Consider the following 27570-nt stretch of genomic DNA (forward strand, 5'->3'; position numbering starts at 1 on the left):
AAAAGTGGCAACCTTATTCAGGCATGGAAAGAGAATTCTCTGTATCAGTCACAACTATGTGCATACAAAGGTTCTGTGCCTTGGGTAGGGGATTTTGTTGTCAACAAAAGGAGACTTTACCTACAAAAAAAATTACAACAAATGAAATTACACTGTGTATGTTCTTTTTCATAACTGACAAATCATTTTACAAATCAAACAAAGCAGAAACTGATGCTACACACACTGGCTGATCATAAAGATTAAGCCTACACCCCCTTCTTTTATATACTGTGAATATTTCTGTTACTGAGTTAAACATTAATGCTTACATAATTAAGAAAAAGTTGCTTTACACTTTATTCAACTTTTAAAGCCTATTAAATTATGACAGCAAGTATGCCAATGAGCAGACACTAAGAGAATAAGAGCTTTGGACCACTAAATTTATCTTATTACAGCTAGTCTTAAGAATATGACCACCCATTGCCATGCCTTCCTCAATACAACCCCAACATTGTTTTACACTTCTGCACAGCTGTTCTTTTTCATTCTCTTTGGCAGCATGTTACAGGATCCCAACACCCTCTCTGAAGTAATAAAAGGTAATATCAGTTATAGCATCACACAGATGCATCAATTCCTCCACTGCTATCCCCTTAAAGACAATTATATTGGGAGACTTTAACTTAAAATGGCTCACCACCACCATGGAGTTCCAATCTTCCACACTAAATTTCTACAGCTTTGCTCAACTTATTCCCTCATGAATTAGGATTGATGATACAAATAGCAAATACACCACCTCAGAATGGATATTGGTCAATACGCTTTCCAACTTCAGCTCTCATGGAAATCTGCCCGACTCGCCTTAGTGACCATCTTTCCACATATGCTGAAATGTGGGGGGAAAGATACACAGACAGGTCCAGTGGTAGCAGGAGCAATGGGTCTTATAAAAAAAAATGTACAATCATACTTAGACATGTTACCAATACATGTAACTCTGTAAGAACTGCAGGAGGAGTCATTACTGGGCACACTGCGGGTGCTGTGAAGAGCACTTCTGGCTAACATTAAAGATTGAAACAATACTAATTTCATGAATTTTAATCATACTTTGACTTACGAATGGGATCCACTCCCGTCATGGTACTAGAAACCCAAAAGACTTAGAGAAATTAGAAAAAGACAAAGTAACATTTCACCTACACAACACCTCCATAAAATGACCCACAATTTATCAAATTTCAACTCTGAACTATTTATTTCTACCTTACACTCTTAACACCTGGAATCAACTGAAATTACTACCGCTAGATAATGTAGTACTAAATTTTAAAACTATATTTCTTAATATACTTAATAAAATGGTCCCACCCAGAAAAAGAGAGAGTCAACATCACTCCACGGCTAACCCATATACTCATACAATTTATGTATAACAGGGATGAAGTGTGAGAAATTGGACCAGACAAAAAAAATCAGCAAAACATATAGTAATACTACAACTTTGCAACGAAAGTAAGCAACTGATTAAGTCAGATAAGAAACCATACTACCTCATTTAAAAAAATTAAAATAGAAACAACCATAGATTTTCTAGTCCACCTTCTCTAAGATATTATACCCAAGCTCAAACAACCCACCCACCCCGCCCAACAAATACCTCCCCATATCACACTGCCAAATTATTAAACTCACACTTCATTACGTCTGTAACCAACTTAATAAAACTTTAAAGCCTAACAAAAAAAAAAAAACTACCACTTCATCATTCTCTTTACAACCCATTCAAAAAATATCTAAAACATTAAAACCCTGTATATTACCAGGCAATGATATCCTAGCATACTTCTTAAAGATAGCAGCTGACTCCCTGACTTAGGCCCCTACAACAGTCTTATGTTCTCTCCCCTTCACAAAGGGGACATCTCCAATGAACTCAGGTCCATTGCTATAATGTCACAGTATAAAAAATTATGCAAAAACACATCTAATCATCTTATGACATCCTCAAAACATAGTTTACACCCAGGTCATAGCACTACTACAGCCATTCTTACCTTCACACATGATATTAACCAAGTCAGGGATAAAGGAGAACTTGTTGCTGCTGTGTGTTAGACTTGTCAAAAGCCTTTGACACTGTATCCTATCACAAACTACTCCGTCATATCTCCCTGCTAGGTCTTCTCTTCTACAGTATAATACCCATCTGACTGACAAACACCAATCAATTAAGAGGCAAACTTCACTCTCCCCTTTCCCGCTTATCGCCACAGGCATACCCCAAGGATCCATACCTGTATCTCTCCTCTTTATCATCTTTACTAACAATCTTCAAACTGCTACTAAGCTAGCCAACTAATCCAATACTCTGGCAACTCTGCTCCAATATTTTCTGACCATAAACTCACAACACTTTTCACTCATCACTCAAGAAGCCTTCACTTCTATAGAATTCTGGCTAAACAGTCAACAACTTAACCTTAATCCCCCCAAAAATGTATTTTCCTTCCAAAATCCCTAATCCTTAAACTTAACTTCTCAGCTGTCTCCTCCAATAACACTCTCATGACATTGCTGTCACTATAAAATTACTAGGAATAATAATTCATGATAGCCACAAATGTGACTTGCACATACAGCATGAAATTAAAAGAAAATCATCAAAAACTAGGAATCCTACAGACAGCTAAGAATTTCATATCTGATGCTACTTAAAGTCCTAGCCACAACAAATTTCTCATCTTCCCTACTCTATGCCATACCTGACATAACAAATGTCAAGGCTACACTGAGAAACAAGCTAGAACAATGCTAAAATAAAGTGCCCAAATTTGCTGCTTGCAAACTGTATACAACTCCACCAGTGTATTCCACTAAAGCAACTCAGCTGGGTAGAATTACCATATAATCTTCTACATTCGTACCTGCTCACTGTCCATATGATAACCTATAAGCCCCAACAACGTCCTCCTTTGAATAATATTCTCTAGATGTAGTCACCTACCATATCACTGCACTGAAAAGGCAAATCACTCCTCAATATTTACAAAGCACAGCATTAAGCTGGGACCTACCTCGACTCAAGCTGTGCAGTCAAGGCATGGAACTCTATCCTCCTACCATTAAAAAGTACTTACCATAAAAGCAGATGTTTGAGTGTAAGTATTAGAGTACAACCCAACACCCTAATAATGGGCGATTTCAACTACCCCACCATTAACTGGGAAAACTACTCATGTACCAACTCTTTTGCTCAACTTTTTCTGGAATTCATAAATTTCAATGCCTTGGATCAACTTATTCACACCCCCACCAGGGGCAGAAATATCCTAGACCTGGTCATTACCAACATGGGCAACCGGTGTTCCACAACAGAGGTCAATTCCTCGTTGGTCAGATCCGACCACAAGCTAATCACCCTAGACATCCACATCCCGCCCCCACCCCCAATTAAGGAAACCACCTTAAAAAACTTCTCCAAAGCCAACTTCACACTTCTTAAAACAGAAGTGGCAAACTTCATGACACCCATGCAGACGGACAACAAAGGTACGACTGCTGAATCCTACACAAATACACTTTATAAGCACTTACACAAGTGCATGGATCATGCTATCCCTAATAGAACCAAGATGCTATCATCCAAAGAAAGGAAGCCAATCTGGTGGTCCTCTGCCATAAACAAACTCTACAACAGAAGAAAGAAACTGTTGCAAAAAAGAGTAAAATCCCATGACTGGCGGAACTCCCTGGTCAACCTCAGTAAAAGCTGAGACCCCTCATAAAATCCTCCAAAGCTAGTTACGGAAACAAAATTGCCACTGACTCTAAAAGACAACCACAAAGCAGTCTATAGCTATGTCAAGAATCTCAATGGCAACACTCAGACCTGCTCTGAGTTACAGCACAATGGCACTAAATATACAGAACCAACTGATATTGCCAACATCCTGGCAGAGAGGTTCAGTGCTAACTTTACCCCCCTCTCACCCTCTAGAGGGCCCATCTCTATACCGGAAGAATGCAAAGTTCCTGTAATCACGGCTGCACAGGTAAAAAAAACACTCTCCAAAGCCAAGAACACAGCATCCATGGGACCTGACAATATCCCAGGCTGCGTTCTACACAAACTTCAGAATGAACTGGCACCCTACCTAAGTACCATGTTCAATCATAGCCTCACTTCAGGCTTTGTGCCCACTGAATGGCGCACCGTGACATTTATCCCACTCCACAAAGGGGGAGCCACGACGGACCCCGGGAACTACCACCCCATTAGCCTGACGAGCCTGGTCTGCAAGGCCATGGAATGTATGATCATGGAACTCATAAACAAAGACATTGGTAATCTCCAAACTCTGGACCCTACCCAGTTCGGGTTTGTAAAAGGCAGATCATGTCTCCTAAACCTGATTGACTTATTTGAAGCAGTCACCAAAGCCATAGATGAGGGTAAGGTGGTTCACACAGCTCATCTAGATCTCGCCATGGCTTTAGACACCATCCCCCACTCTGGAATTATAGATAAGCGCACTAAACTAGGTATAAATCCCTATGTCACAAGATGGGTTGCCAACTGGCTCATGGACAGAACCCACACTGTGAAAGTAGCAGATTCCAAATCCGACTTCAGGCCAGTGACAGGTGGAGTACCACAGGGTTCAGTCCTGGGTCCTCTCCTGTTTGGTATCTACTTCTCTGAAGTACAGGCTAACACAGAAGGTCTTTGGCTAACAAAGTTTGCAGATGACTGCAAACTAGGAGCCATAATCAAAACTCCTAATGATGTGGACATCCTACAAAAGGGCCTCACTGAGACAGATGCCTGGTGTCAAAGCTATGGCCTGAAGCTCAATGCCAAAAAGTGTATAGTCATCCCCTTTGGTAAAAACTCTGTACCCATGAACTACCACATAGCTGGTAGTCTACTTAATGCCGAAAATGTGATGAGACCTTGGGATACAGGTGGACAGTAGTCTCTCCTTTGATAATCACATCGCCACAGTGGTCAGGAAATCCTTCTATGTGGCTCACCTTATCACAAAAGGTTTCTCATCCAGAAAAAAAGAGGTCATTGTTCCCCTCTACTCATCACTCATTAGATCCATTATAGAGTACAACACCCCTTTTGGTATGTACCTCACAAGACATCTACAACAACTGGAAAGGCCACAGAAATAACTCACAAAGAGAATTACTGGCCTCAAACAGATGCCCTACGCAGACCGTCTCAAAAAACTCCAGCTTTACTCCGTCGCATATCGCCTACTCAGAGGCGATCTCTGCCTAACATACAAAGCTATGTCAAACCCAAAGCTGTTGGACATGCTCCACTTAAAGAAATCCCAATCCCTCAGAGCTACACGCTCTAGGGACCTAAACCTTGTCACTACAATAAACAGAACATGCTGGAGGGATATATTCCTGTCCCAGAGACTTCCCATACTCTGGAACAGACTACCTATCTATGCCAAACAGAGCTCCTCATCAGCACTCTTCAAGAAAAATCTTAATGATTGGATGGGAAATAGGAAATTCACCCCAGGGATCACTTCTATGGCTCTGCTCGACAGGGGCACAGGAAAATAATTTTCTTCGGTGGCAAAAGCCAGGGTACATTTTTGGCTAGGCTTATATAAGCCCTAGGGCCAACAGCCTAGTACCTACCTATGAATACCTATGAACCTATTCACTGTTGCAGTTCTCACACATGAGACCAGAACCAAACTGACTACCTTAGCTCAGGCTTCCACTGTTGCTAGGCCTCCCGAGTCCCTCCAGATTGCTAGCAAACCTTCCAGCCGCAAACTACTCACAAGCAGGCATCGGCCTCCCCTCCTGTACTTCAGTCCCTGCTCTGCAGGAAGCCCCCAAAGTGTCAAACCCACAATGAAGTGAATGCTTATTAACTAAAGTGGCAGAATTCAGTAAGTCTTGTAATTCTTTGTTTTCCAGCATGGAAGGAATATCTTCAAGTTTAGCCTTAATAGCTTCCAACATATGCTGCTGATATTTAAGCATGTGAAAAAGACAATTCACGGATCTAATGGCAGGAGTTGTAGAAGTATAGACTTTTTTACCCCACCTGTCCAAGGCCCTAGATTCTTTATCAGAAGGCACAGAGTATTTAGCTACAGTAGCCTTAATACCCTTGGGGCTTTGAGAAATAATATCTGGATCAGCAGAAGGGGTTTTAAAAAGGAATTGATGAGATTCAGGAACCCTATAGTATCTACCTGGTTTTCTGGGGGCAGGAGGGACAGAATTAGGAGTAAGAATTTTCCATGAAAACATCATCCACAACGTCCAAAACTGGAGGTATAGCCAGAGGCTTATGCTGTGGCAAATCTAAAAATTCCCCGATTCTCTTTTTAGACTATGGAAAATCCTGACATTCCCATTTAAAATGCTCCCTAAGAATATTCAAAGTATTCCCAAAGGAGAAATCTTCTGGAGGGGAGGCAGAAGGGATAGAGTCTTCAGCATCAGAAACCTCAAAGCCAGAAAAAAGTTGAGAATTTCCTTCTTCACCAGCAGACATACTGGATATCTCAGAGTCTGAGACAGGCAAAGCATCAGGAGAGAATTCCCTAGTCCTCTTTGAAGGGGGTGGCTGATAGCCCCTAATCAGGGAAAAGATGATCACCAGCCATCTTAACCAACTAGGACTGAGGGACAAGAGGGGAGGCCGACGCCTGCTTGTGAGTAGATTTGCGGCTGGAAGGTTTACTAGCAATCCGGAGGGACTCGGGAGGCCTAGCAACAGCGGAAGCCTGAGCTAAGGTAGTCGGTCTGGTTCTGGTCTCGTGTGAGGATTGCAACAGTGAAACATGAAGAACATCTGCTTTCCAATCAATCATTCACATTCAAGGAGGTCTAAAATAACATCTAATTTCATATCTAATTGATTCCTGCAAATTTCCTTGTTTAATCCCAAAAGCATTTATTTATGATATCCATCTTATTTTGCTATGACGGAACCAACAGATTCACTCTCTTTCATGTCAGTTGCTTCAGATGCCACACTGTTTACCAATAATCTCTTTAACACTTATTTGAGTACTATCATTTTCACTACCTCACCTGTATCCCTACACTAATTCCACCACATGAGAACATATAAACTCACGATCCTACACGTCAGTTGCTTCAGATATCATACTGTTCAGCGATGCAATATTCATTCTAACACTTACTTATACTTCCTCTTATCTCCACTACCTCATCTATATCCTTACACATATTCTTTATAACCTCAAACCTCTCTACAGCTCTTCTCCTTTCACTTTACCCTTGGCTATATATCACACTATGTAATTCCAGTCCTAGACCTTGATCGGTAGCACAATGCCACTCTGTCTTTCTCAGATTAGAATATTTGCTACAGCTGTCACTCTTTAAGACTTAATTTATTACAGGTCACCTGGATCTAACTTGTTCAACCACCCACTGCAATTATAATATCCTCACCTATTGTACCATGGTTGTCCTATACATATAAGTATAGATTACTACAGCTTTGATTCCAAGTTTATCAATACAGCACACATTCGCCTGATCTTCATCTGTGTCGTTATCACCATCAACCCGCACTCCCCCGTTTTTTTTTTTTATATGAGGTTGGGGTGCAGTATCAACTACTGTCATCTCTCACAATTCAATATCACTCTCTTACCTTCTTCGACAGTGACAGTCATGCCTGACTGTCGCAGGACTTCTCTCACACAAACCATCTATCTATTTGCTGGAGCTCATTTCCTTTTGCCTTCTTCCTGTCTGTCCCAAATCATCTTCGCCAAATTGTCTTCTGCTTTCCTGCCTGAACCACCATAATCTGTTCTCTCGGACCTTCTCTGCCATTTTAGTTACTTGAACTTCTGCTCTGATGTCTTCAGTTCTTTTCCTGTCCCACAATGTGCATCCTACTACCAGTCTCATCACCTTTACCTCTAGCTTCCTCAACTGCTCTGTCTTTACTACCTAGGTTTCTGTACCATATACTGTTACTGGTCCACCACTGTATTGCACATCTTGCTTTTCAGCTTTTTTGAAATTCTTTTGTCACATACTACCCAGAAACTCTGTGCCTGTTGGCTGCAGTCGCTCTGACACTAGCTTTGACCTCCTCATCCAGACTTCAATTCTCCTCAACCACCACTCTGAGATAACTGAAGCTGCTAACCTGTTCCACTGTTCTCCCTTCTATCTCAGTTCTAAGCTTCTTCTGATTTCCCGCATTTGCTGCATTACAACTGTCTTATCTGTACTTCGTTTCACCCCATGTGTCTTCAGTTTTGCAGTCCATTCCCCTATCATCAGCAGAAGTTCTTGATCATAGTCTGCATGTAATGCCACATCATTTGCATACAACAGCTTTGGTGTATGCAGATGATGTTGTATACAACAGCTCTGTTACGCTGTCCTGACCAACCTGTTTGCTAATGTAGTCCATCACCTGTATGAACAAATGTGGGCTCAGAACTGAACCCTCATCTGCACACACTCTCACAGGGAACACTCAGCGAGTCCAAACACTGTTCACAGTTGTATTATTGGATCCTTGTACACAGCCTGCACTAATTCTATCAATGTTTCTGGGACTTCAAACGATTGCAAGACTGCCAAATCAGTTTTCTTGGACACTTCATATGTGTAACCTTTTGCATATATTTGAATATACTGTTTTGTTCCAGTTTAGCTACTCTTTATATTTTAAAATGTTCTGTTGATTCAAATTATTCTTAATCTATGCATTAGCATAAATTATTCTTACTTTTTGGAACTTTTCTCTCCAGGTCTATGCTGAAAATGGAAGTTGGATTTTCTTGGTAATCAAAAGACAAATACATAAATAAATAAACAAACAAACTAGGATATGCTTGAATTATTGTGATACTAAACCACTTACTAAAAAAAGGGAATAAATGTGTATAATTTTGTATCTGACATGCAAAGAAAGGTATAGTGGACGAACAAGTGTTTTTTTATTTTGCATTTCTAGCTGGTCTACAGAAAAGATGCACTTCATCCTAGTACTACTACAAGACCATCTCCTATAAAATGGGTCTCTCTATTCCATTTACATCATTTCTAACCAAATATAACACTCCATTTTACAATTCAAAGCAATGAATTTCATCATCATGCTCTCTGCCACCACTAGTATCACAAATGTCATCCCCTTACCAAAGCCATAAAATAGCAGGAAGAAGTGAGGGCAATGTGGAAGAAAGATATCCAGACAGTTCCATTAGTAGTAGGAGGAATGGGTGTCACAAAAAATACAATTTACAGTTGTATTTAGAAATGTTATCAATTCATGTAACTCTATATGAACTGTAGGAGGAGTCAATTCTGGGCACAATGCAGGTGCTGCAAAGAACACTTCTGGCTAACATCAAAGGTTGAAACAATACTAATTTCATGAACTTTAATCATACCCTGACTTAGGATGGGATCCATTCCCATCATGGTATTAGTAACTCAAAGAAATGGAGACTATATCTTATGCAGCATACATCATAGAGAGAAGTAGCTTAAAAATAGAAAAAGACAGCTGGGTGCACAAGTCCCAAGATACAAAAGTGCCCAATCCTGGTGTGCGCAGTCATGCCAGGACTGGAAAAATGGCAGTGTAGACTCTTCAAGACACAAGAACATTCCTACAACGGGATCAGGCCTGGCTCAGGGGGAGGATGCCCCCCATCCACTGTAGAAGGAAGTACTAGTCCTCAAAAAATTCCTCAAAAACAGGCCAAAAAAAGAACCATAAAGATGACAGAGTGGACTATTAAGAATAAGGAAGAAATTATGTACTGTTACTACTATGCAAGAAGTCCAAAATTCCCAGACAGAAGATATTCAAAAAGATTGAAAGAAAGAAATTAGAATTAAGAAAAATATCTGCACAGGAAAAACAGTCAAAAGCATGGTGCAATATACGTGCAACAGATAAAGCCAAACTAATCAATACCAAAAAGCAGCACCAAAGACATCTGAAGAGAAATAAAGTCAACTGGATATGGAAAATTTTCACAATCCAAAAAAATAACAAAAAAAGAGGGGGATTAATAATGGAAAAGTTAAAGAAATATAAACTGAACGTATTCAAAGTGAACGGTTTAGTGTAGAAAATCCAACTCAGGTAATGTCACAACATGATGGAACAATGAATCCCCAAATTATGGAGCAGCAGGTGGAAAGGGAAGCATCTGATTACCTGCTACATGATGATGCTCTGGAGCCTTCAGTAGGAAACTAGTACAGAAGTTCAGCTGGAGTTGCACAGCAAGAGAAGGAGCAGGAAACAGTGGCAACTCTGATGCAGGCAATGTTGTGGAACGATAGGCCAATGAGTTCCCATATGAAGGAGCAATGAATAAAGCAGGATGTAGTTAGGGAGGATATGTCACAGGAAGGCACCATGGAACTTTCTGTGGCATACCCACAGGAAACAGAGAGCAAAGAATGTGCCCTCAGTTTAGAAGAAAATGATCTAAGTGAACAGTTTCTTGATTTAATAGAGATGGACAGACATATTAAGAGTGATGAAAGAAACAGATTACAGAAAGTAACACCCAAAATGTTTGAAGTCTGATAAAACAGACGAATACAAGTAATCAAAACTATTAACAGAAATTCTACTCTGTACAGCTAAACTAGTAACAGATAAAGTCTTACCACAAAAATACACAGCAATAAAGGAAAGGGAAGAAATAAAATGCCATCATGGAAGCATCACAGGTAGGTACTAGGCTACCCACCCAAGGGCCTAAGTAAGCCTAGCTAACAAGGTTCCCTGGCTTATGCCACCAAAGAAAGTTATTTTCCTGTGCCCCTGTCGAGCAGAGCCACAGAAGTGATCCCCGGGGTGTATTTCCTATTTCCCATCCACTCATTATGATTTTTCTTGAAGAGTGCTAATGAGGAACTTTGCTTGACATAGATGGATAGCTTGTTCCAGAGTATGGGAAGTCTCTGGGACAGGAATATATCCTTCCAGCATGCCAGGATGTTGGCAATATCAGCTGGTTCTGTAATTTTCATGCCGTTGTGCTGTAACTCAGAGGAGATCTGGGTGTTGCCATTGAGAATCTTGACATAGCTATAGAATGCTTTGTGGTTGTCCCTGGAATCAGTGGCAATTTTGTTTTCGTAGCTAGCTTTGGAGGATCTTATAAAGGATCCCAGCTTCTTACTGAGGCTGACCAGGGAAGCTCCTCCACTCAAGGGATTTTACACTCTTTTGCAACAGTTTCTTCCTTCTGTTGTAGAGTTTGTTTATAGCAGGTGACCACCAGATTGGCTTCCTTTTTTTGGAGGATAGCACAATCCATGCACTCGTGTAAGTGCTTAAAGAGTGCATTTGTGTAGGATTCAGCAGTCGCAACTGTATTGTCCATCTGCTGTGCCATGAGGTTCACCACTTCTGTCTTAAGAAGCATGAAGTTGGCTTTGGAGAATTTTTTTACCATAGTTTCCTTAATGGGGGGTGGGGCAGGATGTGGATATCTAGGTTGATTAGCTTATGGTTGGATCTGACCAAAGAGGAGTTGACTTCAGGTGTGGAACACCGGTCACTCATGTTGGTAATGACTAGGTCTAGGATATTGTTGCCCCTGGTGGGGGTGTGGATAAGTTGATCCAGGGCATTGACATTTATGAATTCTAGAAAGTGTTGAGTGAAGGAGTTGGTACATGAGTGGTTTTCTCAGTTAATGGTGGTGTAGTTGAAATCACCCAATAAAGAAAACCATAAAGCAATTAAAATAAGAAGTGCTACTGTTAAAAGAATACAGAAGAGGGAACAGATAAAAAATACATGAAAAGATAGACATGATAAAAGCAATGCACAGTATCAGAACAGACCTGGATCTATTATACACCACTGCAAATAAAACATACCAGAACAAGCAGAAAAACTTAGAAGATATGCAAATAAATATAAAGGAAAAATACAAAACAACTAATTCACTGATTATCCATAAAAGTTTTATAGAGTATGGGAAACAAAGCAAAAGGAACAGAAACACCACCAAAAAAGAAGAAACAGGCGCATTTTGGAGAAATATTTATGAAGACCCTGTGGAACATAACAAAGATGCTGAATGGACAGAAATAGTAAAAGAAACAGTACAGAGTTTAATTTTTCAGGATATGAAATGGAATGAATTAACAGACAGAGAAACTGAAACAAAATTAAGAAACGCTCCTTAATGGAAAATCCCAAGCCCAGATGCAGTGTCCAACTTCTGGCTAGAAGTAATCACATCTTTACACAAAGGTTTAGCCCTAAGTAAGAACATCCCAAGCAGACAACCTGATTAACAGCAGGAAAAATTATACTACTGCTTAAGAGTTCACCTGTAAGCCACCCTAAAAACTATAAACCAATAACTTGCCTTCCAACGATGTAGTTCGCTTTCTGATTATGTAACAGATTTGAGACTTCTTACATGACAATTGAATTTAAAAATGACTTTTGCTGACAGAACTGCAGAGAAATTAATATTCAATTCAAGAATTCAAGTACTTTCATACCAGTGAATAACAGTATTGTACAAACTTTCCAGAATGCATGTGAACAAGATTTATGCTCTTGTTTTCTGGTAATAAAAGGAGAAGATTTCATAATTTGTCCCTACGAAAGAAAAAAGCTTTAGAGAATTTAAAACAAGCAACAGATATTGTTATAACGTGTGCTGACAAAGAGGGCTCGATCATTGTAATGGACAGAGTTTTTTTGACGGCTATAGATGCACTTTTAAATGATCACGACATATATTAAGATAGAATGGGAGTTAAAAGGATTATTCAGAAAGTCAATTGTGCAATTTACTCCATGCATTTAAATAATGATTTTAGCTTAGACTAACCCAGTTATTTTTATATACAGCATCACATTATTCCGACCTTTTATGGTCTCTCTAAGATTCAGCAAGATACTCATAATCCACTAATGAGACCAAAAGTCTTTTCGAAAGTCTGGGTGACACAACCGATCTATTCATTTTGAAAGGAGATTAAAAGAATTCTTGAAGTTTTTATAAAGTTACATATGTGATACTAATGATTTACTGAGTCACTTTTGTTTATGGTATATTCAAAATCAAATTTATGAACATTACTTTCTGACTATGGATATTGAATCTTTATTCACTGAAATTCTGAATGACATTGGGAATGAGTACATAAGAGATTTTCTTACAACTCATTCTACATTAACTGGTTGTGAAATTAATACTATTTGTGAATTATTATTGTTGGTTTTGGAGAATAACGCTTTTACGTCTCAAGACAATTATTTTTGTACACCAATGACAAATACCTATGCCAATTTAGTCTTGGCCATATGGAAAAATAAGTTTTTATTTATTGATTTAAATGTATACCTGTTTTCAGTATTATTTTGTAGATGACATTTTAATGAGACAATAATAAACCAGGCAATAATCAAGATGAACTTCCAAAAGAAAAATTCTCACTCTCCAATTTTTCTTTTGGAAGTTCATCTTGATTATTGCCTGGTTTATTAGTGTGTTTATCGTGTTTTGGAACGTTTCTACAGTGGTTTTTAATGAGACAATACTACACATGACATTCAAGACCTTGTTAGTTATCTCAGAGAAACAACTACTTTTTTGAGATTTAAATACTTGGACTCACAGCATAGTACTAATTTTTTGAACATACAATTTTATAATGATGTGAGTAATAAAGTCTAGACCAAGGTTTACACAGAAGGAGTTAGGAGGAATTCATATTTACACAGAACAAGTATGCAACCTTCTCACGTTTGGTAATATAGTAAAAGGTCAAATGACACAAGTACCACAGTTAAGTACTGAAAATAAGGTTTTTCATGACTAGTTAAAATGTTTAATGAATGATTTTTAAATGACAAGACTAGGTGTCTTTCAAATCAATGGAGCAGGAAGAAACCTTGGAGCAAGGTCGTGACACATGGGCAGTTCCTATACTTACTGAGGGTGGTCAAAATTTAAACAGACAATGTGTGACTGATGCTGATAGCACACCAGGATTTCTGATGACAAACAACAGACATTCTGAAGAGGTTAATAAAATAATTAATAAAACATTGGCACATTTTGCCCACATCTGAATATACATACAAGTTTATTTCTACAAAACCCTCATTTGGATATAGAAGGGCTCGAAATCTGAAGCAGATGCTCTGCTACAAAGAAAAGAAGATACGCAGAAATTTAAGGTATAGTTCAAGAACAGGCAACTGTTCTTGTCACAAATGTAATTACTGTAGATATATTTTGAGAATCAGTCAATTTAAACATCCAATCTCTGGAAGAATTTTTAGTATTCAAAGCTATACTGATTGGGATTTGAATCATTTAGTATATTTAGCACAATGTCAAGCCTGCATTTCTTTTTATATAGGCAAGACAGATCAAAAATTAAAAGAATGCATTGGCAACCATTTATCAGACATTAGGGCAGGCAATGCACAAACATATTCATAATAAAGACTATATATACTTTTTTTAAATTTATGCTGCTCGAGCTGGTTACACCAGATATTAGGGGGTGGTGACATCAATTTAAAATCTGGGTTACAACACAAAGGCACAAAAATTACAGAACCAACTGATTTTGCCAACATCCTGGCAGATCGGTTCAGTGCTAACTTTACCCCCCCTCTCACCCCCTAAAGGGCCCATATCTATACAGGAAGAATGCAGAGTCCCTGTAATCACAACTACGCAGGTAAAAGCTGGACTCTAAAGCCAAAATCACAGCATCCATGGGAGCGGACAACATCCCAGGCTGCGTTTTACACAAACTTCAGAACGAACTGGCTCCCCACTTAAGCACCATGTTCAAAAATAGCCTCGCATCAGGCTTTGTGCCCACTGAATGGCGCACAGCAACAGTTATCCCACTCCACAAAGGGGGAGCCACCACTAATCCCGGGAACTATCGACCTATTAGCCTGACGAGCCTGGTCTGCAAGGCCATGGAACGTATCATCATGAAACTCATAAACAAAGACATTGGTAACCTCCAAACTCTGGATCCCACCCAGTTCGGGTTTGTGAAAAGCAGATCATGTCTCCTGAACCTGATCGACTTCTTTGAGGCAGTCACCAAAGCCGTGGATGAGGGTAAGGTGGTTCACACAGCCTATTTTGACCTCGCCAAGGCTTTCAATACCATCCCTCATTCTGGAATTATAGCTAAACTCACTAAACTAGGTATAAATCCCTACATCACAAGATGGGTTGCCAACTGGCTCACTGACAGAACCCACACTGTAAAAGTTGCAGACTCTAAATCTGAACTCAAAGCAGTGAGAAGTGAAGTACCACAGGGTTCTGTCCTGGGACCTCTCCTGTTTGGTATCTACTTCTCTGAAGTACAGGCTAACACAGAAGGCCTCTGGCTAACGAAGTTCATAGATGACTGCAAACTAGGAGCCATAGTCAAGTCCCCAAATGATGTGGCCATTCTACAGAAGGGCCTCACTGAGACAGATGCCTGGTGTCAGAGCCATGGCCTCAAGCTCAATGCCAAAAAGTGCAGTGTCATCCTCTTTGGTAAAAACTCTGTACCCATAAACTACCACATTGGCAGAAATCTACTTAACCCCGAATGCGTGATAAAAGACCTTGGGACCTAGGTGGTCTCTCCTTTGATAATCACATCGCCACAGTAGTCAGAAAGTCCTTTTACATTGCACACCTCATCATAAAAGGGTTCTCATCCAGGAAAAAAAGAGGTCATTGCTCCTCTCTACTCGTCACTCATTACACCCATTATAGAGTACAACGCCCATTTTGGAATGTACCTCACAAGACATCTGCAGCAGCTGGAAAGGCCACAGAAGTACCTCACAAAGAGGACTACTGGCCTCAAACAAATGCCCTACACTGACCGCCTCAAAAAACTCCAGCTTTACTCCATAGCATATCGCCTACTCCGAGGTGATCTCTGCCTAACATATAAAGCTATGTCAAACCCAGAGCTGTTGGACATGCTACACCTAAAGAAATCCCAATCCCTCCGAGCTACACGCTCTAGGGACCTAAACCTTCATCACCACAATAAACAGGACATGCAGGAGGGATAGATTCCTGTCCCAGTGACTTCCTATACTCTGGATCAACCTACCCATCTATGTCAAGCAAAGTTCTTCACTAGCACTCTTCAAGAAAAATCCTGATGAGTGGATGGGAAATAGGAAATACACCCCAGGGATCACTTCTGTGTCTCTGCTGGACAGTGGCACAGGAAAATAACTTTCATGGGTGGCGTAAGCTATGGAACCTTGCTGACTAGGCTTACGTAGGCCCTTGGGCCGATACCCTAGTACCTACCTATGAACTTGTGAATACTGAATAGAAATGGCTTCATTTACTTTGTGCTGATATTTTTCCAGGTTTGAACATAACTCTCTGAAACCTTTTCTGAAAAAATGTAGTCTTTATTTTTAATTATTTTAATTGTTGCTAATTAACTGACCAATGAATGGATTGATAAGATGTCATGTGATTTCTTTAGATTATAAACAACTGTAATTTTCTTCTAAATAATTGTTTTATACCTGATAAAGCACTGAGCAAGAGCATTTAGCTTGTATACAAAATAAAACAATTTGGAATTTATATATCTATCTTTGGTAACTCGAGTGCACTTTTGATTCAAAGTCATAAAATACCAAGATTTGCAGAAAGAAACGAGAGCAATATGGAAGAAAGATACCCAGAAAGTTCCAACAGTAGCAGGAGCAACGGGTCTAATTAAAATAATCTGCAGCTGTATTTAGATATGCTACCATTCAATGTAACTCCATATGAATTGTAGGAGGGGTCCATTCTGGACACTGTGGGTGCTACAAAGAGCTTTTTTGAAAACATCAAAGACTGAAACAATAGTATATGCATGAACTTTAATTATACCCTGATTTAGGAATGGGGTACAGTCCCTTTATGGTATTAGAAGCCCAAAACATTCAGAGAAGTTAAACAGAGAAAAACAGGTTGATAAGCCTCTATAATTAGTAGCCTAGAAGCTGTGGCAGGGCAAAGATGCTATCAGCTCTAGAACTAGAACTAGAACTAAAGGAGGAGGAGGGGGCTTTTGTATTTTACATATAGAAATTGGCAGGATTGCTGTATGCAATGACCCTTGGCCTGCATACTTCCATGCAAACTTCAAAGAAGACACAAACACAGCTTGTACACTGTACCACAGCTCATCTATCCTGACAAGTGTCAGGCACTGCAAAGTTAAAATTCCACCCTGTGAAATGAGACAGGCCAGAGGCCACATAGCCCACAACCCAGCAGCCACTCATACCACATATCCCACAGGCCAGCAGCCAATCATACCATATATCCCACAGGCCAGCAGCCACTCACACCACATATCTCTCACTGGCTCTTCCAGCAATCAAATGACTGACCTCATGTCACACCTATTATCATGACATCCATGTGTAAAATCCAGACATCCATGAAGCTGGCTTCCAGTATTCTGTGATATTTTACTAATCTTCCTGACACATAGACCTGAAAAATAAAATGCCTCTGGTTCTTATATGCAGTGCAGTGCAGTGTACTATTCAGATTTAACGCAGCATTAGATGTTTTATTGTGTAAATAACTCCCGTTTTCATAAAAATTTCAGTTTTTGTATGAAGAAATCTTTCCTGTGGTGCTGTTTTATACAGTAGATTAGAGATGTAAAGAAAATGTAACAAACAAAAAAAAAAAACTTTACACAAGTGAAATTCCTGCTGTCATCTCACCATTTAATTAAACTAGCATTTTCAAACATAAGTAATTGAGTATATTTCTCCATAAATTCTGAAGCCATAATCAAATGTCACAAAATGCTTAAAAAAATTACCATCAATAAAGGGTGGCTGATTTCCTACACCTTCATAGTTGCCCATCATATCATTTAATGCAAAATGTTTGAAACAGCAGTATCACAACCTTGTATTTTTGTACACTAGAATTTGGAATTCAGTAGTTACACTCATATGCTGACTGCTGATGCCTACAAATGCTGCATTGTACATTTCTTCAAGCACAACTCTTTCATATATTACATTCTTACAAAGTCTACGTCATCATAAACAATTAACATCTCTTCATTATGACCAAAAGGATATTCTTGTGAAGAAATTGTCCAGGTTGTTTATATGGTGCCAGGAATCTAAAAAGAGAAAGTCAAAATACCATTTATCAGTAGCAATGTTTTTTAAACTGAAAACAGTTCATGCATGTGTGAATACAAAAATTAAATTAACTGCAGAATAAAGACGGATGAAATAAAGTGAGTCTCTCAAAAAATTTAGTATTTCTATGGCTACATGCACCTGTCTCACACCATCTTTCTAGTCTTTACAATTAACAGATTCATCCACTGCAACAAGTTAGTGACAGTGCATGCAACAAATCCATATAGAAAAGTTGCAAATACATAAAACTGGAAACATTCTGAGATCTAGCCTACTTTGTAAAATAAACCTGAATTTTCCTCCTTCCAGCTGCCACAAGACCCTTCTTTCTCAAAATTCATGCTCACCTTTAAGACAGCCACCACATTCTAGCCAGTATGATGATCCTTCACTGTTTTCTCATTCCCTGCTTTCTTCTAGTTTGTACATCCCTATCACCTGCAGACTTCATTCATACACAAGACACTCCATTCCTCTCAACACCTTAGCACCCCTTCCTTTGCACACCACATAACCTGTAATCATTTTTCATGTAAGTACTTCAAACCTATAACTAGTACTCCAGGTGTTTTCTTACCAAATACCCACCGTGGTGGAAAAATTACACCTGTACCATTCTAGCCCATCCTCCATCCCACCTTGCCATATAGCCCAGCATCCTACAGGCCTTCACCAAAGGCCCTTTACAATGCACTGCACAAATGGCTTCTGGCCTCACAGGTGTCCTTCTTCTTACTCTTCTTACCCATCCTTCCTAACTACACTACCATCACCACCCCAATTCATCCAACCCTTCTGTACTTTGGTCAAAATAAGCTACCTATTTACCTATCATGGCTTTACTTCAACATCCTCACTTTAAGCAACACATTGCTGTAGTTAATTCCAGAGTTTTCCATCCAACATTCCAGTGCCTCACCATTTTCCACTTTACCCATCTCATCACCAGGATTATTTCTATTCTCTTTATTCCATTGTAAATCCTACTCATTCATTCAATTCTAAACACACAAAACCAAACTTTACACTTTTTTCTGGTACACCTAAACTACATATTGCCCCTACAACAAGTCTAGTGGGCAGAAAATATGACATCCAGAAGGAAGACTCCCAGGTTAGGAGCAGATGGATAGACAGGCTTAAACAAGAATCACACACCATGGGCAACACTGTGGCCTAGCATATGTATGACCACCTGCCAATGCAAACCTGATGCCGCTAAGGAAGCATGTGCAGCAAGCTCTAATCTTGGGCATTCCTTGTTACTTCTATGTCAGCATGTTCTCCAAGAGCTAACCAATGAGTTACTGGAACCACCACTGCAAAATAACTTGGATCTCTATCAGGAGGAAGATATCACTATGCCACCACTTGCTTTGGAATTAGTGGCTGCAATGTACATAAAGAAATAAGATAGAGAGGAAAAAGGGTAAAATATTAATCTCTCCCCTTCACTGACTGTCATGTGAAATCAGTTGCTATGAAGTCGCTGAGCATGTTAGCTAAATGATTGTGCAGGGTAGCCCCATATGGGAACCCAGGTCACTAAACCAAAAGGAACCTCCTCTGAAGCTATGCTAGAAAGCACAGAGTCCATACCATCAACACGGTAGTGTTCAAACTTAATTTCCCATAACAATGTAACACACAGAGGCTACACCCCAAAAATAAACACTAGGCAGACATCATCTGCCAAGCAGCCCTCATACTCACAAACTGAATGGCTGAGATAACATCTCCACAGAAAAATGAGAGGTTGACACTGACATCTAACTCCTGGGCAAGGGCCACATAATCTGGGATACGGTTACCACAGAACAACAAACACACCTCCTCTACTCCATCCCTTGAACTACCAGTTGTGCCAACATGGGCAAGAGAAAGCACCTGCAAGCCAATAATGTCAGCTGCCTATTAGCTCCTGTTGACCCACAAAGGCACAGAAACAAAGGAAAATCTCCTGAAAGCCAGAAGATGCACCTTAAGTAAATTCAAGGTAATGCTAAAAGTAAGTTATCACTGGTCAGCAGCATTTGCTAAAAAGTGGCCTCACCTCCAACTAAAAGAATGATGGATAAGAGAAGTCCTCAATAACAACAAGTCTGCTAGATGTGGAAGAAAGGCTAAAGGATAGCCATGAGAAGAGTGATATCCAATTATAATCAACTCTCTGACAACCTCTGAAATAATGTCCATCACCTTGGAGTACTGAATGCAGATGAAAGGCCTAGCAAACCAATGACACAAAAAGGGGTCACTGGATGCACACTACCGTTCTGCCATACTCAGTAGAAAGAGATCACTCAGATAACCCACACCTTTAAGGGCTAAGCAACACCTTGAAAAAGGGGGGAAGTGGGATCCTATGCATGTGTGAGAAGAAGCCATTTCTTACCAGAACCTAGAGAATAGAAAACACCAGGAGAGATCAAATCCCATCTAGACCAAAAGTCCAAATGGAAAGGAAACAAAGGGAAACAGAACCATTGCTGCACATACGTAGCTACAATAAGAATAGTACCTGCACACTAAACTCTGCAAGAGAAGAAAAGAAAAAAAAAAAGAGTGTGGACTGGACCATGGAGAAACTAAAGACCCTCCACAGCATTCTCAGCACAGTGTGGACTATGACTTGGCCCACAGATAGGACATAATGGCAAACCAACATCCCCAGAGGACTCAGATCAAACCTATGCAAGTTCTTTGAGGCCTTCCATTCTGCTCTACTCCATATGATGGGCAGGCTGAAGGACAAAGTGGTGGGTGCCTGGGTTGCAGCCAACATCAGTGGAGGCTTTGTATGTAGTCTTGGAGGACAGACAATCATTCTACACAGCTTTGATGGCAGATTCCAAATCTATCAGCATCAGAGAGCCCCAACTTCAGACAGCTGTATCCATCTCCACTAAAGTGGATTCTAGGAGCACCAAGGAGGGAAGCCCCAACACCAACAATCCAGAGGGCTTTAAAATGGAGATCAGTGCCAATGAGTCAAAGACCAGGAGCTTCAACAATAAGAACAGCACCAAACTAGTGGGCATCAAGAATGGTAATAAGGATTTAATGCCACGCAGTCAGCAATGAAGGTCTTGGCACTGGGTAAATTGGATACAAAGGTGTTGGCGCTGAGGGGACGTTACAAGATGGCATCAGAGACACAGGCTCCAGCAGATATCTTGGCTAAAAAACTACTAGTGTTGAAATAGGGATTGGGGAAGGATCAAGCAAATGGGACCGTGGGCCAGCCAGATTTGCCCTAGATACTATGGGAGATGGGGTGCCTTCAGGACAAGCCCTCAGTGTATGGACCCAGTCAACATCTGTTATACTATTAAAAGACACAGTAGAATGGAGAGAAAGTAGATGGAAGACATGATGTCAAAAAATGGGACAGTTCCTTTTCAGGGAAGTGCCTACTGATGGATTTTCTTGTAGACCTGTCTGGGATTACAGTAAATTCCTAAGTAGACTGAGCCACAGATGAAGTGTGATGCACTAATACAAGTCCAGGAGGAGGAAGATGTGCTGGCTCCTACCCTGGATCTTCTGGGGCTGAAGATGGACTTGTTTCTTCTGGTTTACTCTTTCCACATTATTTTTCTTTTCCTTTTCTTTTTTCTCGTCTTTTTCTTTCCTCTCATTGCACCTGTCTGAAGAAGTCTTAGGGGGAGGAGGTCAAGAGGTAGGCACCCTTCCAGGATAAGTTTACTCCTCCTGTCTGCTGACTGAGGCCCAAAGGCCCTGCAAATAGCACAATCTGCTGTAAAGAGATCCAGTCTCAGGCAAACCACGATTGTGAGTGTGCTGGGGCAGGATCCTGTGGACCACAGTGGCTTCAATGCCTGAAGTTCTTATCCATGGCAAGTGAAAAAGTACAACAGTTGCAATAACCACAAGCAGTGCTAGCTATAAGAACCATTTTAACAATAACATCAGCAAAAAAAGAAGTTATGTACTCACCATAACGTTCCATCTGAGTAGTTAGACTTCAATCTTCTGCACATATGGGTATTCGGATCAGGTTCGGATGCGAGCTGGCAAAACTTTTACAAGCATCAGCTCTGAGCTCCAAGCTCCTCCCCTACCTATAATACATCACTTCCTCCTGACTAACCCCAGATCGAGTTTGCTGTCACTAACTAGCAACGTAACCCACAATCCAAACAGGATAAGACCTGAATAGTGAGGGGGATGGAGGGAGGGAAGGTGCAGAAGAATGAAGTCTAACTACTCAGATGGAACGTTATGGTGAGTACATAACTTCTTTATCTGAAGTAGTTAACTTCATTCTTTCTGCACATATGGGTCAGAGTCCCCAGCTACTAGTATTCCTGGGAGGCCCTTATGGAAGGATATTTCTGAGCACTGCAGAGCCAAAGGATGCTCTCCCTCTAGAAATCAAATCTAATTTATAATGAGAGATAAATGTATGCGAATTGGCCCACAGATATCATCTAAAGGTACTTTTGGCCAGAAAGCTGCAGAAGTGGCCACTGATCTAGTGGAATGAGCCTTCAGTAAGCCAGGAGGAGATAAGCATTTGTCCTTGTATACTTGTGCAATACAAAGAGTAAGCCACCTTGCTAAGGACACTTTCGAAATTGCTTTGCCCAAACATGATTTTGAAAACAAGACAAACAGTTGATCCGACTTTCAGTAGGGTTTAGTCCTATGAAGGTAAAAATGAAGCTGTCTATGGACGTCCAATAAATTGAGTCTATATTCGCCTTTTTTTGGAAATTTGGGAAGAAGACTGGCAAATTTATAGATTGGTTAATATTGGCTGCTGAGGACACCTTGGGAAGGAAGGAGGGGTTTGTACGCAGCAAAACCCTGTCCTTGTGAAAAATCAAATAGGGGGCACGGAGGATAAGGCCTGTAACTCTGAAACTCTTTTAGCTGAGGTGATGGCAACCAGGAATGCCATCTTTCAAGAAAAGAATTTCATAGGGACTGAACCGGCAGGTTCGAAAGGTGGAGAGGTCAATGCTTGAAGGACTAAAGTCAGATCCCAGGGAGGAAAGTACAGTTGTGTACACTTACCATAAATGTAGATGTTCGAGTGTCTTCACTGTTGCAGTCATGACTGTAGGGTTCTGCCCTGTCAGCAGGCAGTCCTCGGTCGGCCAGAATCCCAAAGTCTGGGTCCGGCGTCGGCTGTTCAGCCATGCTCCCTGACGTCACAGCGCCAGGAGTACAAAGCTGACAGCCGACGCCATGTTCTCCAGTTTTTCTTGCCCCAGATGTCAGAAGTTCCAAAATGAGTAAGGTCCCATACCTTTTGCAAATACACCTCAGAAGAAGGGTGAAAAAAGGAACCACACAAAAGAAAAAAATAAGAGGGGACAGGAGGGTGGGAAACCCAGACTGCAACAGTGAAGACACTCGAACATCTACATTTATGGTAAGTGTACACAACTGTACTATGTTCATCGTGTTTCACTGTTGCAGTCATGACTGTAGGGTAGAATCCCAAAGCAGAAAGAAAGGGAGGTGGTCATAAAGCAGAGGGCGGCTATAAGGCCCTGCAAGACTGCAGAAGCAAAGCCTGCCCTAGACTTAGAGTAGAGAGGCAGATTGTAGTGCTTGGAAAAAGTATGCACTGAACTCCAAGTTGCAGCTTCCAAAATGTCTTTGGTAGGAACTCCCCTGAGGAAGGCAGCAGAAGTGGCAGCAGCTCTGGTAGAGTGAGTCCTTATACTCCCTGGGATTTGCTTTCCATGGTGTGAATAGCAAAATCTGATTCCATGAGCAATCCATTTAGAAATGGGTCTGTTTTGAAATGGCTTTACCTTGGGAACTTGAAGCATAAGAAACAAACAATTGCTCTGATTTCCTGATGTCCTTGGTTCTGTCCAGGTAAAAACTTAGTTGTCTGTGTACATCCAAGGAATGTAAGATCCTTTCCCCTTTATTTTGAGGAGTGGGGAAAAAAGTTGGCAAGTGAATAGTTTGATTTAAAGCCACTTTGGAATCCACCTTAGGCATGAAAGTAGGATTAGTCCTTAAAGACACCCTGTCTTGATGAAAAATAATATAAGGTTCCACAGCCATAAGAGCTTGCAACTCTGAAACCCTCCTGGCAGAGGTCAGAGCTAACAAGATGGCTGTCTTCCAAGATAAAAACTTGATGTCAGATGAGGCAGTAGGCTCAAAAGGAGGTAAGGTGAGCTTTTCCAAAACATAGTTGAGATCCCAAGCAGGAATGGGAGGAGATCTAGGTGGCCTTAAGTTCTTAGCTCCTCTGAGAAATTGTCTCATGAGCTGGTGGGAAAAGATAGGAGGGTCTGTATTATAATGAGCAGAAATAGCAGAGGTGTGTATCTTTATGGAAGAGAAAGAGAGACCCTTATGTAAGAGGTCTGACAGGTAAAGTAAAATCTGAGGAATGTTAGGAATAAGAGGATCAAAATCCTGAGCCTGCATCCAGGAACAAAATCTTTCCATTTTCCTGCATAAGATTTTCTAGTGCTAGGACGTCTGGCTTCTAAAATGACATCCATAACCTGCTTGGGTAGGAGAGAATGAATCAAGGATCCTGGATTAACCAGGCCGCCAGGCTGAGAGTTTTGACATGGGAGTGTAGAATCTGACCCTGGTGTTGGGACAGAAGGTTCGGAATCTGTGGTAAAACCCAGGATGGCTCTAGACAAAGGTTTCTCAGTGTTGGGTACCAAAACTGTCGTGGCCAATTTGGGGCCAGCAAGATTATCATCTTGGGCTTGTCCTGCTTGATCTTTAGTAATACCCGTGGAAGAAGAGGAAGAGGCGGAAAGGCATATCCCGAGAGGTTTCTCCAACTGAATGATAGAGCATCCACTTTCCAAGCTTGATCGTTGAAAGTCCTGGTGCAAAGAATTTGTAGTTGATGATTGAGGTGGGATGCAAAGAGGTCTATGTGAGGACATCCCCAGACTGCTGTAATCATCTTGAATATTTCGGAGTCCAACATCCATTCGTGTGGATCCGAAAGGTTTCTGCTCAGACTGTCTGCCAGGAAGTTTTGCTTCCCTGGCAGAAACTGTGCTTGAAGGTCCAGATTGCAAGCTAGAGCTGTGTTCCAAAGATCCATGGCTAGTCTGCAAAGGGGGTAGGAATGAGATCCCCCTTGCTTGTTTATGTACCACATAACTGTGGTGTTGTCTGTCCGTATCAGTAGTTGTCCTGGTTGTAGAAGATTCCTGAAGGCCAATAGAGCTTTCTGAACGGCTAACATTTCCTTTAAATTGATATGCAGGTGCTTCTGATCCTTTGTCCAAAGGCCCTGCAGACAGTTGCCCCGAAAATGGGCTCCCCATGCATAATTTGAGGCATCCGTGGTTAGAATCTGAGTGGCGGGAGGCAGACAGAAGGGTTTTCCTTTGTTTAGAGTACATGCCTTGGACCACCAAAGGAATTCCTTTTGAAGACAAGGCAGGACGGAGATCAGTATGTCTAGACTGTGACAATGCTGAGACCATACACTTTTTAGGTACCACTGTATTTTCCTCATATGTAGTCTTGCATATGGTACGAGAAGGATGCAGGAGGCCATGTAACCCAGAGCCTGCAGGAAACTCCTTGCAGATAGCCGAGTTGTAGTTGCCAAGGTTTTGAAAGTTGAAGCCAGCTGTAACTGTTTTTCGTATGTCAGAAATGCCATCTGGGTTGTTGTGTTTAGAGAAGCGCCCAGAAAAATTATCTGTTGTGAGGGTGTCAAATTTGACTTTTTTATGTTTGCAGTGAATCCCAGGAACTTGAGAAGATTCTGAACAAACTATAGATGCTGGAGTAAGACATCCTTGCTGTCTGCCTGAATAAGACAGTCGTCCAGATAAGGGTAAATTTGAATTCCCTTGAGTCTGCAATAAGCTACTACTGGAGCCAGGCACTTGGTAAAGACCCTGGGCGCAGTAGACAATCCAAAGGGCAGCGCAGAGAATTGGTAGTGCCTCGATCCTGCCTTGAACCTGAGGTATTTTCTGCGTTCCTGTCTGATGGGAATGTGTAAATATGCTTCTTTTAAATCCAAAGTTACCATCCATGCATTTTTGGTCAGCACTGGGAGTAGCTGCTGTAGAGTAATCATCTTGAATTTGGTATCTCTAGAAAAGTGTTCAAGACTGACAGATCCAGAATGGGTCTCCATGAATTTTGCTTCCTGGGGACTAGAAAGAGCCTTGAGTAAAAACCTTGTCCCATCTCTGAAAGTGGAACTAGTTCTATGGCTTTCATAGCCAAGAGAGCTTCCACCTGGTTTAATGCCTCTGACCATTGATGTTTTGGAAGATCTGGCCATCCGCTTGGCCTTGGTGGGGTATGAAAATGGAATTTGTAACCTCTTGAAACCACATCCAGAACCCACTTGTCTTGGGTTATATGAGTCCAATTTAGATGAAAAAGAGAAAGTTTTCCTCCGAGAGGTGCTTCCAGGCAAGAAGTTCCTGCAGCCCAACAGAGGGAGTCATTGAGTCTGTTTTCTATGAGCTTGCGACCTGTCTTCTCCTCCCCTAGGGGTGGAAGCAGTCCACTGTCTTGGTTTATAAGAGGCTTGCGTTTGAGGCCTACCTCGGGGACGTCTATATCTACCCCTCTGAGGCCTGTCTGAATTGGGAAAGGACCAATTTTTTGTAGGCCAATTCCTGCTAAATCTGGGTGGCTGTACTTGTAAGAAATCTTTAACTGTTTGCATGGACTTTGCCTTGTCCTCCATCTTTTTAATCACGTCTTCAGCTTTAAATCCAAATAAAACATTATGCTGAACAGGAGCATCCAATAATTTAGCCTTTACCTGATCTGGCAAATTTTGTTCCTTTAACCATGCATGCCTTCTAATTACGGTGTCAGAGGCAGCAGCCCTACAAGAAGCCCCCAAGGCATCAAATCCACAGTGTAAACCATGCTTCCCAACTTGTTCAGTGGCATGCAATAAGTCATGTAGTTCCTTATCAACTGCACAGGCGGAAATGGAAGTTAGCTTTTGCTTTAAAACAGACAGGAGAAATTGCTGGTATTTCAGCATATGAAAGTGACATTTTAAAGCCCTAATAGATAAAGTAGCAGAAGTGTACACTTTTTTGCCCCATCTTTCTAAAGATCTGGAATCCTTCTCAGTGGGAATGGGATTTTTAGCAGAAGCGGCCTTAACGTCCTTAGGACCCTGAGAAATGGTTTCAGGGTCAGCAGTAGGGTTCTTGAATAAAAACTGGTGGGAATCAGGAACCCTATAGTATCTGTATGGCTTAACAGGAGCTGGAGGAAAAGAGTCAGGAGTTAAAGTTAGCCTCCGAAAAAGCATCATCCACAATATCCAAAATAGGAGAAATAGCCAGTGGCCTATGTTGGGAAGAAGAAGAAAATCCCTTAGTCTTTTCTTA

General features: G+C 40.9%; 1 protein-coding gene across 2 annotated transcripts in view; it reads right to left on the reverse strand.

Moving 5' to 3' along the window:
- The window catches only part of LOC122798555 (autophagy-related protein 9A-like), a 1089020-nt gene that overhangs the window by 813229 nt on the left and 248221 nt on the right, over positions 1–27570 (reverse strand). For both annotated transcript variants that reach the window (XM_044067609.1, XM_044067608.1), the window contains exon 3: positions 18146–18189. In XM_044067609.1, coding sequence (XP_043923544.1) covers positions 18146–18189 — 44 coding nt within the window. The remainder of the gene's footprint in view (positions 1–18145; positions 18190–27570) is intronic.

This window comes from Protopterus annectens, chromosome 3.part1 (genome assembly GCF_019279795.1).
Source record: "Protopterus annectens isolate FY-2018-M chromosome 3.part1, PAN1.0, whole genome shotgun sequence".
Classification (NCBI taxonomy): Eukaryota; Metazoa; Chordata; order Ceratodontiformes; family Protopteridae; genus Protopterus; species Protopterus annectens.